We start from the raw sequence: 14,139 nt of genomic DNA, 5'->3' as shown, positions 1-14,139 counted from the left end.
TCACTAAGAGTGAAAAATTGAAGGGGGTCTGAAAACTTTCCATAACCATTGTTTTTATATATATATACAGAGAGAGAGAGAGAGAGAGAGAGAGAGAGAGTCACAGTCAAGAGAACCAGCATAAAGTAACATTTGAGACAAATTACACTTCAAAAGAACTCTATGATGTACACAAATATTGGAATACGTTTTCCCTTGCCCAGACGCGAGCCCCACCTCCTGAGCCAGGCCTGGAGGTGGGGCACAAAGGCGAGCGCCTGGTGCACCCACGGGACCCGGCCGGGTCCCGAAAGGATATCTTGGGTCTCTCTTCCCATGGACTCACCACCTGTGGGAGGGACCATTGGGGTCGAGTGCAGTGTGATCTGGGCAGCGGCCGAAGTCGGGGACCTTGGCGATCCGATCCCCGGCTACGGAAGCTGGCTCTAGGGTCCCCTCTCTGGCGGGGTACGAGCCCAAGCTGGTGTGTGAGGTCGAGAAGTTCCAACTCGATATAGTCAGGCTCGCCTCCACACAAGTCTGAGCTTCCCCGCTAAAGCGACTGCCCCCGCGACCTGACCTCAGATAAGTGGAAGAAAATGGATGGATGGATAAATTGACTTTTCCAATATGCTGTATAAACAAATTATCATTCATAATTCATAGGTAAAGATTTTGGGGGAAAGAGGAGACTCTCATGTTTTATATTTTTTGTAATGTAAACATTTGCAGCAGAAAAACTATTCATTCTTTATGCATTCATAGATTACATTGCAAAAGTGCTGAAAAGAACTTGTATTGACGACATTTACAAGGTTCATAAAGTGAGCAAGGATTCATATCTAGATTCGAGAGAGGAATGGGGGCGACGGGGGACTCATTTCGAGCCCACGCAGGTCAGTAGAAGGGCCGGGACATGATGATTTTGTGCCGGTGCAAGGCAGGGGCGGACATTGTGGAAGGGCGCAGAGAAGGCACTGCTGTGGTGGAGCTGTCCTCCGAGGACATGGTGCTGAAACAGGACTGGCGGCAGAAGTCCGCACGCATCTCGTGCACCTCTCGTTTCGATGTCGTCCTCCTGTCCTGAAACCGCGTCTTCGCCTGGTTGGAGAATATTAAAGCGGTCGATGTGTGCGCCAACGTTCCACTTTTTTCAAAGCAATTCCCCTGCAAGAGACAATTCACCTGAGTTTCGGAGAGGTTGAGCTTCTCGGCAAGCTTCCTCCTCTTGGAGGTTCCCAAATATTTGTGCTTGTTGAAGCTGCTCACCGAGTTTATTGATGTGCTCTGAGGTGAACTTGGGCCTCCTCCTCCGCCGCTGGGTAAATTCTCCTTCGCTGTCCTCTCCGACGTCGCTCTCTGAGCTTGAAGTGTCACCGACACTGTCTGCATGGAGGGTCGCGTTGCATGTGTTAGTTCACAAAATCGTAATAATAACAATAATAATAATAATAACAAAGAAATAAATAAACACAATAAAACGACCAAAGAGAGTCAATTTACTGTTTGGTGACGACGGGAAGCATTTTGGCTCTTCCTCGTGGAAGTTCTGCAGACTCATCTCACCAGCGTCCCTTTTCCTTCAAGTAAAAAGAAGTTCGCCATGACGTGTCCACGCAGAAGTCTCCAGATGTGCCCAGCGCGACCCCTCTGGTCAATCTATGTAGGAGGGGCACACTTTCCCATTTGCATATGCAAAGATCTCAAGGGAATGATAGAAGCTCGACGGTGGTTGTAATTGAGCTTAATGGAGGCGAGTTGCGGCTTTTCTCACGTTCGTTGCTGCTTAACGCCAGGAAGTCTGCAGCGTGTTGGCCAAATGTGATGAGGCCGAACTAAAATGTCAACTAGGCTAACGAAGTTTATTCTCTTGGAAGTTTGGTATTCTAATAACCGTGTCTGTTCGAAATCCAAACTTCTATATCTTTTGTTTGTGATTTTTCCGTGTTGTGTGCACAAAGGAGGCATTTGTTCGTCTGTGGGCGGGGATCACGCGGACACGCAAAAAGTGAGAAAGCTCTGCTTGATCTTTGTTGACTTTATCTGAATGAGACATTTGCTGCAAGGTCCTCCTGTCGCCCACCCTAACCTTAAACTGCATTTGAATACATCAAACTTTCAGTAGCCATTTTAATGACATTAGTTGCCGAAAGACTTCAAACGTGTTTCGTTGTATGTGGAAAACTTCGGGGTTTGCAATCTTCAAATCACATCACGCAATCAAAGCGTTGCTCTCAAGACTTCAAACCAGAGATTAAAAACTGGTTGGCATACAAAAGCTCAGACTCTCGGGAGCCAGGCCTGAGGGCCCCTGCGGTACATGTAAACTCATCAATGCGCGCCTTAATTACAACTAATTGTTCGCCATGATCTGCCCCGTTAGCTGCTGTTTGAAATGCAAACAATAAGGCAGCGTTTGGCAGGCGTGCTGGGGGGAAGAAAAGATCCGTGGCACCCGGATTGCGTAAATGTGATATCCAATAACTTTTTTTTTTTTGGTATGGAACATTAATTAAATAGTCTGTTTGCTGTAATGTGATTATTGGTGGATTTTGACTGTGGTGTGGCTTCTTATCAGTCAAGTGAAACGATCAGAGGAGTCCTACAATGAGTAGTGAGTGATAAGAGGGATTCATCTCCTTTTTGAATAAGAGAATGTGCGATATAAGCCCATGAATATATAGCTATAAATGTGTAATGTGTGTATTTCTGTTGACAGCCTTAAATATATATATATATGTATCCAAAGGTACATCTCAATTCAATACTGTCAAAAGCTTAACTTAGTTAGGTAATTAAATTTTTTTTAAAAGAAAGTCATACTAAAGATTCACTATATACACACTCATAATGAAGTATTTCATGGTTTTTATATTTATGTATAATATCTTACAGCAAACAAAAAAATGATTTTTAATGTAGAAATTAGGCAGGAATTTGCCCTCTGAAAAGTAGACATGAGGCCACTGTTGCTTTACAAGGTTAAACTTTAATAAACTTTTTTTTTTCTTTTTCTGCCATATATACAACGCTTGCGTCAAATACAATAATAATAATAAAAAAAAAGGACTTAAGTGTTTGAGTGGGAAGTCTCTTCTTGAACAGTTTTCAGTAGAAATATGGGTTGTGGATCATGAGATGGGACCCTCTGTGACAGTGAGGGCCCAAATGCGGCTGCACGGGGACGGTGTAAAAGGTGGCGGGGTAGTGGCTTTGCTGTGCGGCACCGGCGCGGTACCGAATCGGGTGGAGGTGTTGGAACATGACCGGCTGCGCTTGGGGAGCGAGGTCCTGCACCTCCCGTTTGAGCTTCATCCTGCGGTTCTGAAACCAGGTCCTCACCTGTAAAGAGAGCCAAGACGTATATAGGAATGTCTCAAATCCCGAAGCGGTCGAGCTGCTGTCGTGACTGGAACGTTTTGGGATTGTGTTTTGACCTGCGTTTCAGTTAGGCCCAGCTTGCGCGCCGTCTTCACCCTCTCGCCAGCCTCCAGGTACTTGTGCTTGTCGAAGATCTTGAGCAGCCTGCTGATCTGCTCGGGGGTGAATTTAGTGCGTACCCTCCGCTGGGAGCACTCTTTCCCCGCCTCGCTGGCCTCGTCCACAGACAGACACTCGGAGGAAGCCGCTTCACTGTCATAGCCAGAGGAGTAGTCGCTCGATTCGGAAACTGGAGTTGGATAAAAGTCGAATGAGAACACTTCTGCAGGCGCTTGCTGCAGCCGAATAAATGCACTTACTTGGTGACGTGCAGCGCGTCGAATGCGAAGGCGAGCACGACTTGAATTTGGGCTGCAGGTAACTTTTGCCGTACGCCGGCGGGCCCGGCTGCACCACGCAGGGCACGTGCGGTCTGCAGCTGGCCAGCGCGGTGTCACGGTGGCTCCGGGCCAGCCAATCCACAGAGAAGTATTTCACCATGTCGTCGGTCCTGGCCTGCGTGACCTCTTCCTTCCAGCCAAGTGTCAGAAGAAGTGCGTGGGAGCGACTCCGCGGGGCTTTATGGCCGTGTCGCCAGCGCCGTCATTTGCATATGAAGAGAGGCTTGTTAACGCCCGATCGATTCACATGATTAGAGGTTAATGGCTCGTTATTGAAGTCTTTACATATCCTGTGAGTGTGTGAAGACCTGGCGCCGCCGAGTCTGTTTAAAAAAAAAAAAAAAAAAAAGTCCCTCCCAACTCATACATTTGTCTGGATCTGACTGAAACTGAGGACTCCTGCAGAAACAGCTGCGAGGAACACTCGGAACAGAACACGTTTCAAACATCTATCGAGCTATTCAATGACAAAAGCACACATACACCTTCAAATCATTGCCTGCGCGCAATTATGTCAAACGAGTGAGAAAAGCAAACTCGCACACGGCTGTTCGAAACTGGCCTACTTGGTTGCTTCACTTCCACGAGAGATCCAAATGCAGACATCCTTTCTTCTTCCAATAAGCGTGGACCGAGCGAGTCACTTTTATGGAACCCCAAAACATTGTAACACTGTTCTACTGCGTATCTGTCTAAATACCATTATAGTCGAAACGTTTTCAGTGTTTACTCCTTCACTAACTAATACCTGACATACTTCTATTACAGTGGGTCTCGGGTAGCTATAATACGTGGTTCTCCGCCCTAAAAAACAAACCCAAAAAAAAACCTACAGTGAGGTGTCCACCTAAATATCAAGGTTTATTACTGAGCACCCTTTTTTTCTTGACTTTCGCTGTAAAATGGGTACAGATAAAACTCCACAATTTCAAGAGAATCAACAGTAGCCTAGTGCGAAACGAATACTTGACTTGATGTCATCTGCAGTAAGTTTAATCACAAGCATAAAGTGTCGCCCATTGGCCCTATTGTAACTCGCCCGGCCGTCGTGTCGTCGTATTGACGCGTCTGGGACGCCCCCGGTGCGCCTCGGCGCCGGCAAAGTCGACAGCCTTGCTTTCGGCGCACGTCATCCTTTCAAAACGTTACACATCAAAGGGATGACAGTCAGCCACGCAAACACTGCTGAATGTCGAGCCATTCAAATGGAAAGGCGATCAAATTAAAAAAAAAAAAAAAAAAAAAAAAGTCATCGGATTTACAGGTCAATTTGTTGCATATTTTCGGAATTAGAAGAGGGATCATTTTCATAGACGTTACTAGTTGTGATGTGCGTCTTTGACGCAGACAGCCCCCCTCCCCGTGTCAGCTCTCTCCATGTCGCAGTCAACAACAACGCCACTAAAGCGATCGTTAGTTTTATGACAAGGCAGATAAGAGGCCGACTCTGGTCTTCCCCGTTATCAGTCCTCTGTCTCTGCGGAGCCACAGTCCCCTTTGGCATTTTTAGGCTATTTATCGCCGAAGCTTTGAAGATGCTCCTTGATCCTGTTAGATAACAAGGATATATATATATATATATATATATAAATATATACCAAAATAAAAGAGCGCCCGTGATGTCGCCTTCACGCTGTGCCTATTTCCTAATAGCTGAGTGACAGGTTTCCACACGAAAGTTGCCCGATTGTCATGTATTTTCACGCTACTTTTAAAATGGCAACAATCGCATTGGTTGTAATATTGCAACATTTATTCGACTGCACTCAAGGGTATTGTAACATTGTAACAGCGCCAACAAGGGCTTAAAGTTCCGTTTTATTATATTTCTCTCCCAGACAAGCCATTTGCTCAAACGCTACGCCACCGGTGTCAAACTGGTGGCCCGGGGGCCAGATGCGGCCCGCCACGTCATTACATGTGGCCCGCGAAAGCAAATCAAAATTGCTCTTGTTCTTGTGTAATACCATTGAGATATTTGCAAGCATTTTTGTTGTGGTTACCAGTCCCCCCTTCGAAATGTAATAGTTGAAAAACATGTTTTTATAGGCTTCTGATTTCAAAACTGGTTATTCATGAATGTGTTGTGTATACTGTATGTAATTAGAATATGTGTGGTAATCTTTCATTTATATGGGTTCACAGTCGTAGCGGCCCTGACAAAAATGAGTCTGACACCCCTGCGCTACGCTTACATGTAGCACATTACAGTACATCACAAAAGTGAGCAGACTTCTCTCATTTCTGTAAATATATATTTTTCTGGAACTACACTGTATAAATAACATTTTGTTTCAATATAAAGAAGTCAGTTTAGAGATATACTGTCCCCTCAAAATAACACGAGCCACTACGTCTAAATCACTGCAACAAAAGTGAGTGAGCCCCGAAGTAAAAATGTCCAAATTGGGCCAACACAGATTGCCACCCAGCAGGTGCGTTCATTTTTTTTCATGCTCTTACACTTTTCCACTGAGCAAGGTGTCATTTCTCCAGTCCCGTGAAAAGATACAAAATATTTATGAAAATGCAAAGGTTGCACTCACATTACATTACTTCAGCTTGAAAAAGACGAGCACTTTAAATGCAACTGTGGGAATCCCATAAGGCTTCCACTATATGATTTTCACAACCGAATAACAGTTTACAATATAGTACTGATATTTCACTGGGAGATGCGTGCAGCAAAGAAAAAAAAAAAAAAAAATGTTTTCTGACAAACAAGGGAGAGGCTACACCTCATCACTTTAAAACTTTTCTGACAATATTGAACACAATTTATAACTGGACAACAGTTCCAATCTAAACTGAGCCTTTCCTTCGCTCCCTAAATGCTGACCTGTTGATGCTGCTCGCATCAAAATAAATTGAACATGCATGTAACGGACACGGTCATACAGCATTGGTACTTTTTATTAACACACACACACACATTAATACACTTGGGTCATAGAAAATTTTGAAGAAATTCAGTGTCATTAAAAAGACTGCTCTTAAATACAGTACATCTGTTTAATTGGTTATAGACAAAAGTTAAACATCAGTCCATGGTTGTTGCGTTGTGTATTACTAACACAATTGCAGGAAAGCAAGACACGTCGCTCCATTGTGAAAGTAAAATACATCCAAACACAATACTAATTTTTTGTTAAGACTTTTTGTTATGGCACAATTTTTAATACAATAAAAACAACAAATGAAGTCATCAAGTGCAAAAAGACAGCAATTCTTTAAAACAGCACACGCTACAAGAGCCACAGCGACTCCCGCCATCCGGAATACAGAGCATAACCTGATGCACAACTTTGCAATGAAGGCTGTGGCTGGAAAAATAAACACAATTTGGCGAGAGAGAGCGACAAAATGTCATTTGTCTATTTCAAATCCATCTTAATCAAATCCTCAAGACAAGCCCCATTCAATCTTCACCGTGTGCTGGAGAGAGTAAATCTAGACTTTAATTACTCAAACTGAAATCCACTTTAGTCTTGCTCTGTACTAGTAAGGCCTTCAATAAGAGCGCTGATTTGCTATCTATGCAGCTAAACAACCTTAAAGGTCCCATATTTTGGCTATGTAGACTTCTATAGAGTGACTCTCTAACATAGACTTAGTATAAAAGTGTCAATTTCATTTTTTTTTTAAAAAAAACACCTTGTTTTTTTTTCATACCTGTGTCCAGAAAAGGCCCCTTTGATAGCATACTCCATATGCACAAATACATTATAATTGTGCACACTTTTAATTTTTTTGCTAAAAAATGTCAGGTGACATACGACGCTCACATGGACATGAAAATAAATATTTAAATTCCAACAGGTACTCTATTTGTGAATTTCGACTCCTTATTGAATCAACATCAAAGCATTTCAATCCATATTGAATCAAAATAGAATTGGATCGCAACCCACAGAATTGAAATCGAATCATGACGTTCTTAACAATTCCCAGCTCTTGTTCAAAGGCGAATTTGAATCACAAATAAAAATGCACGATATGACTTTTATTTAGGTGTAATAAACACCTGGCTCAATATACTCTGAAGGCTATGAGTTATGAATAAAGTCTTGCTAGGCTGTCTTACTTGATATTACAGAATGTTTGTCTTAGAAAAGTAAGAGACCGCTCATATTCGGCTGCCACGATAACCAAGAGAACCCACTGCGGTGGTTCAGTTAAGGGTTGCTAACTGGGGCCCCGAGACTGGGGCCAGGGCAGGACTCACTGGAGGGAGGCCTTCACCTCTTTCAGGGCGTCCTGAACCCGCCTTGTTCGACGCTCAGTGGAGCGCTTGGAGTCAGCATCATTGGCAGCAGCCGGGAGGTGAATTTCGGAATTGCCGAGCTTGGTGATGCGGCGGCGAAGGTACGCCTGCATGTCCTGGTCTGGGCTGGAGGCGAATATGACCTCTTGGAAGGCATGTACCTGACTCACCACCTTGCAATCAGCTTTTTAAAGCCCACAAATGAACGATGAAAAGAACATGAAATGGGATGAGAAATGAGAAAAACAAAACATGACAAATGTTTATTGCAGATAATCAGATTTTTCCTAAGTAGATTCACCATTTCTTCTGTGACCTAATTTGGAGACAACATGAAGGACCCAGGGTTCAGCGCAACCAGCTGTAGCACTGCTTGTCTCTGCTAGATCTTTTGACCTGAGCATCTGGCTATACCCAGCGGCTGCAGAGCATCTGGGCAGCAACCTCTTTTCCAATCAAACCCACCTCCCACGGGCGCCATCTGCGACAGTAGTGGCACCCCTTAATTCAACAGCTGCCTCATTCCTATCCAACTGCCCCTCGCTGTGACTCAGCATCTGGTCAATCTGACTGGACCGAAGAAGAGGACCGCGAAAAAAACAAGTGGGTCGACGCTTCCACCGATAGATACTTGGTATGCATAAAGTAAGGCTATTTTCTGTTAAAGGTCCAAATAGTTTGCACTAAACAAACGTGTAATATCTGTTCTTCCTACCTTAACTTCTGAAGAAAAATTGGAAACGAGGAAGGAATCATCAAGGAATTATCACGGAATGTCCATCCATCCATCCATCCATCCAGTTTCTACCCCTTCTCCTGGTCAGGTCACAGGTGAGATGGAGCATATCCCAGCTGACTTTGGGCAAGAGGCTTCAATTAGGTAGAAATCAGAACCTTTGGCAGTGAGGCAGACATGGTGGTCACATGTATCATTGTGCTGACCATCAAAGAATGCATTAAGTATCTTTTGTTGTGGAAATTTCATTGACCACCCATTCTAACCTGATTATCCTGTTTAGGGGCAAGGCAAGGGCAAACGACACCTGGGATTGGTGGCTTGTCAACCACATGGCGCTAGTGAATACTAGGAATCAATACCATGTCAGATGTCCTGAAATTTCATCATACCTAAGTTTGGTCCACTTGAAAGCTCCGCTCATGACTGTGAAGGCTCCGATTTCCAGATGTTGAACATGCATGGCCAGGATGTGTGCTGAAGGCAGGGCGGGTCTTCTCTTCTTGTGTTCTCCCGCAATCAGGCACATGTCGTCACTCTTCAGAAATACCCGAGGAGAGACAAGTTAATCCATACATACACGGCAGGAACTACAAGAAAACAACACTTACACAGTAGGGTCAGAATTGGTGGAGGCAGAGTCGAACAAAATAATTTAGAAACATTCCTCAACCAATTACTTTATCAATGTGGGGTTGGGCTACATCCCAGCACCCCACAAATCGGAATTATTTGACATTTTGGACATTTTAATGCTTCCAACATTTGGGGAAGGCCATTTCTTCTCCAGCATGACTGTGCACAAATCAAGGTTTCATAGGAACTTGACGGGCTTGACTCTATTCCATCAAAGACCTTTGAGATGAAGTAGAACAGAGATTGGGAGTCACAGAAATGCAAACACCAAAGGCATGAAAAAGGTGACCCAAAAAAAAAAAAAAACCATCGTAGGGGGACCAGGGGGGATCCCCCGGGCCCCCGCAGAGATTGTTTTTAAATTTTAACATACCGTATTTTCCGCACTATAAGGCGCACTTAAAAGCCTTTAATTTTCTCAAAAATCGACGGTGCGCCTTTTAACCTGGTACGCCTTATGTGTGCACTTTTTCCTTTAGCCCTCCAACTTTTGAGCCAGGCCCATCTCCACCTGCACCTGATGCCTGCTTCAAGCTGTGCCACATGAAAAGCATCCCCCTCTTTAAGCACTTCTGGAAAAGAATGGACTAAAATCATTGTCTGTTTCACTTCATTTTTCACTATTACCTACTTCAAAGGCTAATCCCAAATGCAGCCTCCAGGAAAATATTACATACAGTATTTTTCTGTTTTTATTGGCCATTGATGTATTTAAAGTTCATTCTGTGTTGTGACATAACCCATAACATCGCTCCGTCGCTTAATACATTTAACATTAACATCTGTAAACTAATTAGATAACTGTAGGCGCATTTCCTAATTAATAGAAGATGTACTAGCGGATCAGCTCTTGTCGCCGATGTTACCTGTGCTTGGCGTTTCCACTGGGACCACAACCAGGGCCACGACTTCAGCGCGAAAATACAAAAGACCAGTGCAACAAATACCACACTGGCTTATCTGATGAGCAAAAATGTTGCTTGAACGTAAGAGTAGCAATCGAGGATGTCTGCTCCAGAGGTGGGTAGAGTAGCCAAACATTGTACTCAAGTAAGAGTACTGTTACTTGACAATAATGTGACTCAAGTAAAAGTAAAAAGTAGTCCTCCAAAAAATTACTTGTGTAAGAGTAAAAAGTACAGTGAAATAATTACTCAAGTACTGAGTAAATAGTGAGTAACTTCTGATTTTTTTTAACCACAGCATGAACATCAATAAAATAAAAATAACAAAATAAAATGTGAATGTGCAAATTTTGATATTACTGTGTGTGCATGTGTGTGTGTGCGTGTGTGTATGCACAGCCAAAACTACAACAAAACACCTGCAATTTACTTTAAGGTGTTTTCTCAAGTTATAAGTGGGCTGAAATATCCACATTTGGGCAGACAGTGCCAGACATAGGCACTACGATCAGTCGGGCTGGCTTATCTAGTGTTAATAACTATGTCCGGGAAGCCCAATAGAAGACGTGTGACTATCATGTGTCGTTTGATTGGTGAACTAGACTTAAACATCACTTGCGCTTAAATTGGATTGGAGCAAACAGTGCCCAATGCGGAAGTCGAAGTCGTAGTCTCGTGCACGAAATAGTTGATAAATAAGCAATAATTGGTAAATAAAAGTAGCGAGCGACATTTAGATCATTGTAACGGAGTAAAAGTACCATTACTTCTTAACAGCAGAAGTGGCGGAAGTGTTTCTTTTCTGCTCTCGTCAACGCCTGTGACTTATCCAAAGCAGGTCCCGAGCGCACAGGCGGAACCTCAGGCCAATGCGCTCGCATATTAGTCCGTCGTGGAGTAATATTCAGAAATTACATCGATGTGTGGATGGTGGATGTGTGGACTGGATCTAGCTGCTAGCGTTCAAGGAGGCGAGAGAAGACAAACATAATTAGAAGAGAAGAATAACAACCTGAAGCCACTTTGTAGTAAGTGGACTCCTTCTACGCAGTAAAGACTGGTGGTGTCCGGTTTTGTGTCTTGCTCAAGAGCACCTTGACAGAAGTGAGGATGCAGACTATAGCGTGTCGTCAACAACTAGTTGTCTTAAAGCCTTACTTGTATTACAATTCATACTGTTAAAATGTTTCCAATAATATTGCCTGTACAGTCAATATTTTTTTTTTATGTTTGGACTGGAGGACAAATTACTCAAAAAAGAATTACAGTCTTTTCTTGTGTATAATGCGCATCCCCCCCACCCCCCAAAAAAATTGTCAAAAGACAAAAAAAAACCTTTCACATTTTATAAATGTATGTCGCCATCTAGAGGTTATGAAAAAGCTGTACACTTTCATTCCAATATGCTACCGCCACCTAGAGGTTATGAGAAAGGTGTAGCCTACACTTTCATTCCAATATGATAGGGGTATGTATGACTGCATATATGTACAGTTGCGCTCATAGGTTTAAATACCCTGGCAGAATTTGTGAAATATATATATATATTTTAATATGACTGATGACTGAACAACAACCTTCATTAATTTTTTTATAGTTATGTTTTGTTTAATGATAATGATTTTCTGAAATGCTTGACAATTCTTGAATTTCCCATTTAATCTCATTCATTTTCTGAGCCGTTTATCCTCACAAGGGTCGGGGGGGAGTGCTGGAGCCAATCCCAGCTGTCATCGGGCAGGAGGCGGGGTACACTCTGAACTGGTTGCCAGCCAATCGCAGGGCACATATAAACAAACAACCATACGCACTCACATTCACACCTACGGGCAAGTTAGAGTATTCAATTAACCTACCATGCATGCTTTTGGGATGTGGGAGGAAACCAGAGTGACAGGAAAAAACCCAAGCAGACACGGGGAGAACATGCAAACTCCACACAGGTGGGGTCGGGGATTGAACCCCGGACCTCAGAACTGTGAGGAAGACGCTCTAACCAGTCGTCCACTGTGGCGCGTAATAAAATTCAAGTAAAATTTAATGTGTTACGCCTGGGTAATCAAACATGACCACAACTGTGTGTTTTCTCATTTACTAAATAAAAGTAGGGCTGTGAATTTCAGAATAAGAGCAAGTAAATACAAAATAAAGTATTACATGTTCAAATGAAGTGCTTAACTTCAGAATAATTCTTTGAAAAAAAAATAAGAAAATACAGATAATACTTAATGTTTTGATCATATCGGTAGAAGCCAAATCATGCATTGTAAAATTGCATTAAAGTGTTCCCTCGTTTATCGCGGGCGTTACGTTCCAAAAATAACTCGTGATCGGTGAAATCCACGAAGTAGAAAACTTTATTTATTACAATTGTTATACTATGTGTTTTAAGGCTGTAAACATCAACATTAACATTTTCTCACATTTTTCTCTTGTTTAAACACGCTCAAAGTTCATACCTTTGTAAGAAAAATAAGTACATTATTATTATTGTTGTTTGTACTTATTATTATTATTGTTAACATAATTGTATAACGAAAGAAAGGTCAAAACCTGTTTTAAGGCCCAAACATATGTTAAAGAGATACAAATTTAAACATTTTCTGACAAATAATGATGTCATTTTTTAGAAAAAATAAATTTAATTTTAATGAACAACATAGGAGGTTGGAAACATAAGAAATTATTAATTGTGACCCGTGCGTATAACACGCTTCCTTAGACCGTCCCTCTTTGTCACCGTAGTGTCCTTTTCTTTTTACGAGAGAAGAACATAGTTACAGGTAGTTGTTGCCGCTCTTTTTTCTTCTGGGCGAGAAGATTCTTATAAACAGACATGCCACCTTCGACAGCACCTTCCTTTGCCTTTTGGGTGCGACCGCAGGTGCCCTTGTCGGCGCAGCACGTTTTGTCGACATTGTTGGTTATGTCTGGGAGAAAACTTGCAAACAGGAGGCACTTTAGAGACACACCGCCAGCAATCGAACACTAATTAAAATTTAGCAAGCCGAATGTATTCTGTGCTGTACTGGAGACAAGGCACGAAGGAGATGGATTCAAATTGGTCTACAGTACCGCAGCTATCAAGACGCAGAATACAGCGCGGGTTTGTACGCTGTAAAAAACAGCATGCAGAATTGCACTGTAAAAACACGCAAAGTCAATTAGGACACAATGCGGGTTCGTACGCTGTAAAAACAGCATGAAAATTGCACTGTAAAAAAATCTGCGAAGTCGTGAATCCGTGATAGTCGAACCGCGAAGTAGCAAGGGTTGACTGTATACATAAGGTAGAAGGGTTTTCCAGAATTTTGAGGTCAACTTTGGGGGTGCGTATTATACATGGGTGCACATTATACGCGAGAAATTACGGTAATCACGATGGGAAATTGTGTTTTGAAAGATGATCTGTGTACAAAGTTGGACCAGCTTCATAAAATGGTTGAACAAAGTAATGACAAATGTTCCAATACTTTTCCCCATATTTTGCACTGCCGGTGTAAGGGTGACTGCTTTAGAACATAAAATGCGCTCTTCACCCCATCTACATGTTAGCCTCCCCGACAAGATCTTCTTAAGGTATCAAGTTCTTTTGAAGGTAAGTTTTAATGGAAATGCCAGCTGTAAGAACTCATCACATGTGAGGAAACCTGCTTGAAGCTGTTTTCCTACTGGATTCTAAGCCCTGAAGCCCAGTTTCACAATATGTGGCCAGACTAGCCTTCAGCTCTTAGCCTCGAGTGTACACACACACACACACACACACACACACACACACACACACACACACACACACGC

General features: G+C 42.7%; 2 protein-coding genes across 2 annotated transcripts; both read right to left on the bottom strand.

The window, feature by feature from the left end:
• Window positions 1-856: 856 nt before the first annotated feature.
• LOC133410108 (homeobox protein pv.1-like) lies at window positions 857-1,947 on the bottom strand. The gene is given in 7 exon segments (XM_061690866.1): window positions 857-1,011; window positions 1,014-1,080; window positions 1,165-1,248; window positions 1,250-1,365; window positions 1,483-1,552; window positions 1,554-1,638; window positions 1,937-1,947. Coding segments are annotated over 7 exon segments (588 nt in total).
• A 1,074-nt stretch (window positions 1,948-3,021) lies between these two features.
• LOC133409932 (homeobox protein pv.1-like) lies at window positions 3,022-4,077 on the bottom strand. The gene is made up of 3 exons (XM_061690535.1): window positions 3,720-4,077; window positions 3,417-3,649; window positions 3,022-3,321 (listed from the first exon to the last, which is right to left on the bottom strand). The coding sequence occupies exons 1-3, from the start codon at window positions 3,898-3,900 to the stop codon at window positions 3,088-3,090; spliced, it is 648 nt and encodes a 215-aa protein (XP_061546519.1). The 5' UTR covers window positions 3,901-4,077; the 3' UTR covers window positions 3,022-3,087.
• Window positions 4,078-14,139: the final 10,062 nt, after the last annotated feature.

The sequence above is a fragment of the Phycodurus eques genome, chromosome 11, assembly GCF_024500275.1.
Source record: "Phycodurus eques isolate BA_2022a chromosome 11, UOR_Pequ_1.1, whole genome shotgun sequence".
In the NCBI taxonomy this organism is placed as follows: domain Eukaryota; kingdom Metazoa; phylum Chordata; class Actinopteri; order Syngnathiformes; family Syngnathidae; genus Phycodurus; species Phycodurus eques.
The sequence above is the reverse complement of the archived record's forward strand: the minus strand, read 5'-3'. Positions and strand labels throughout refer to the sequence as shown.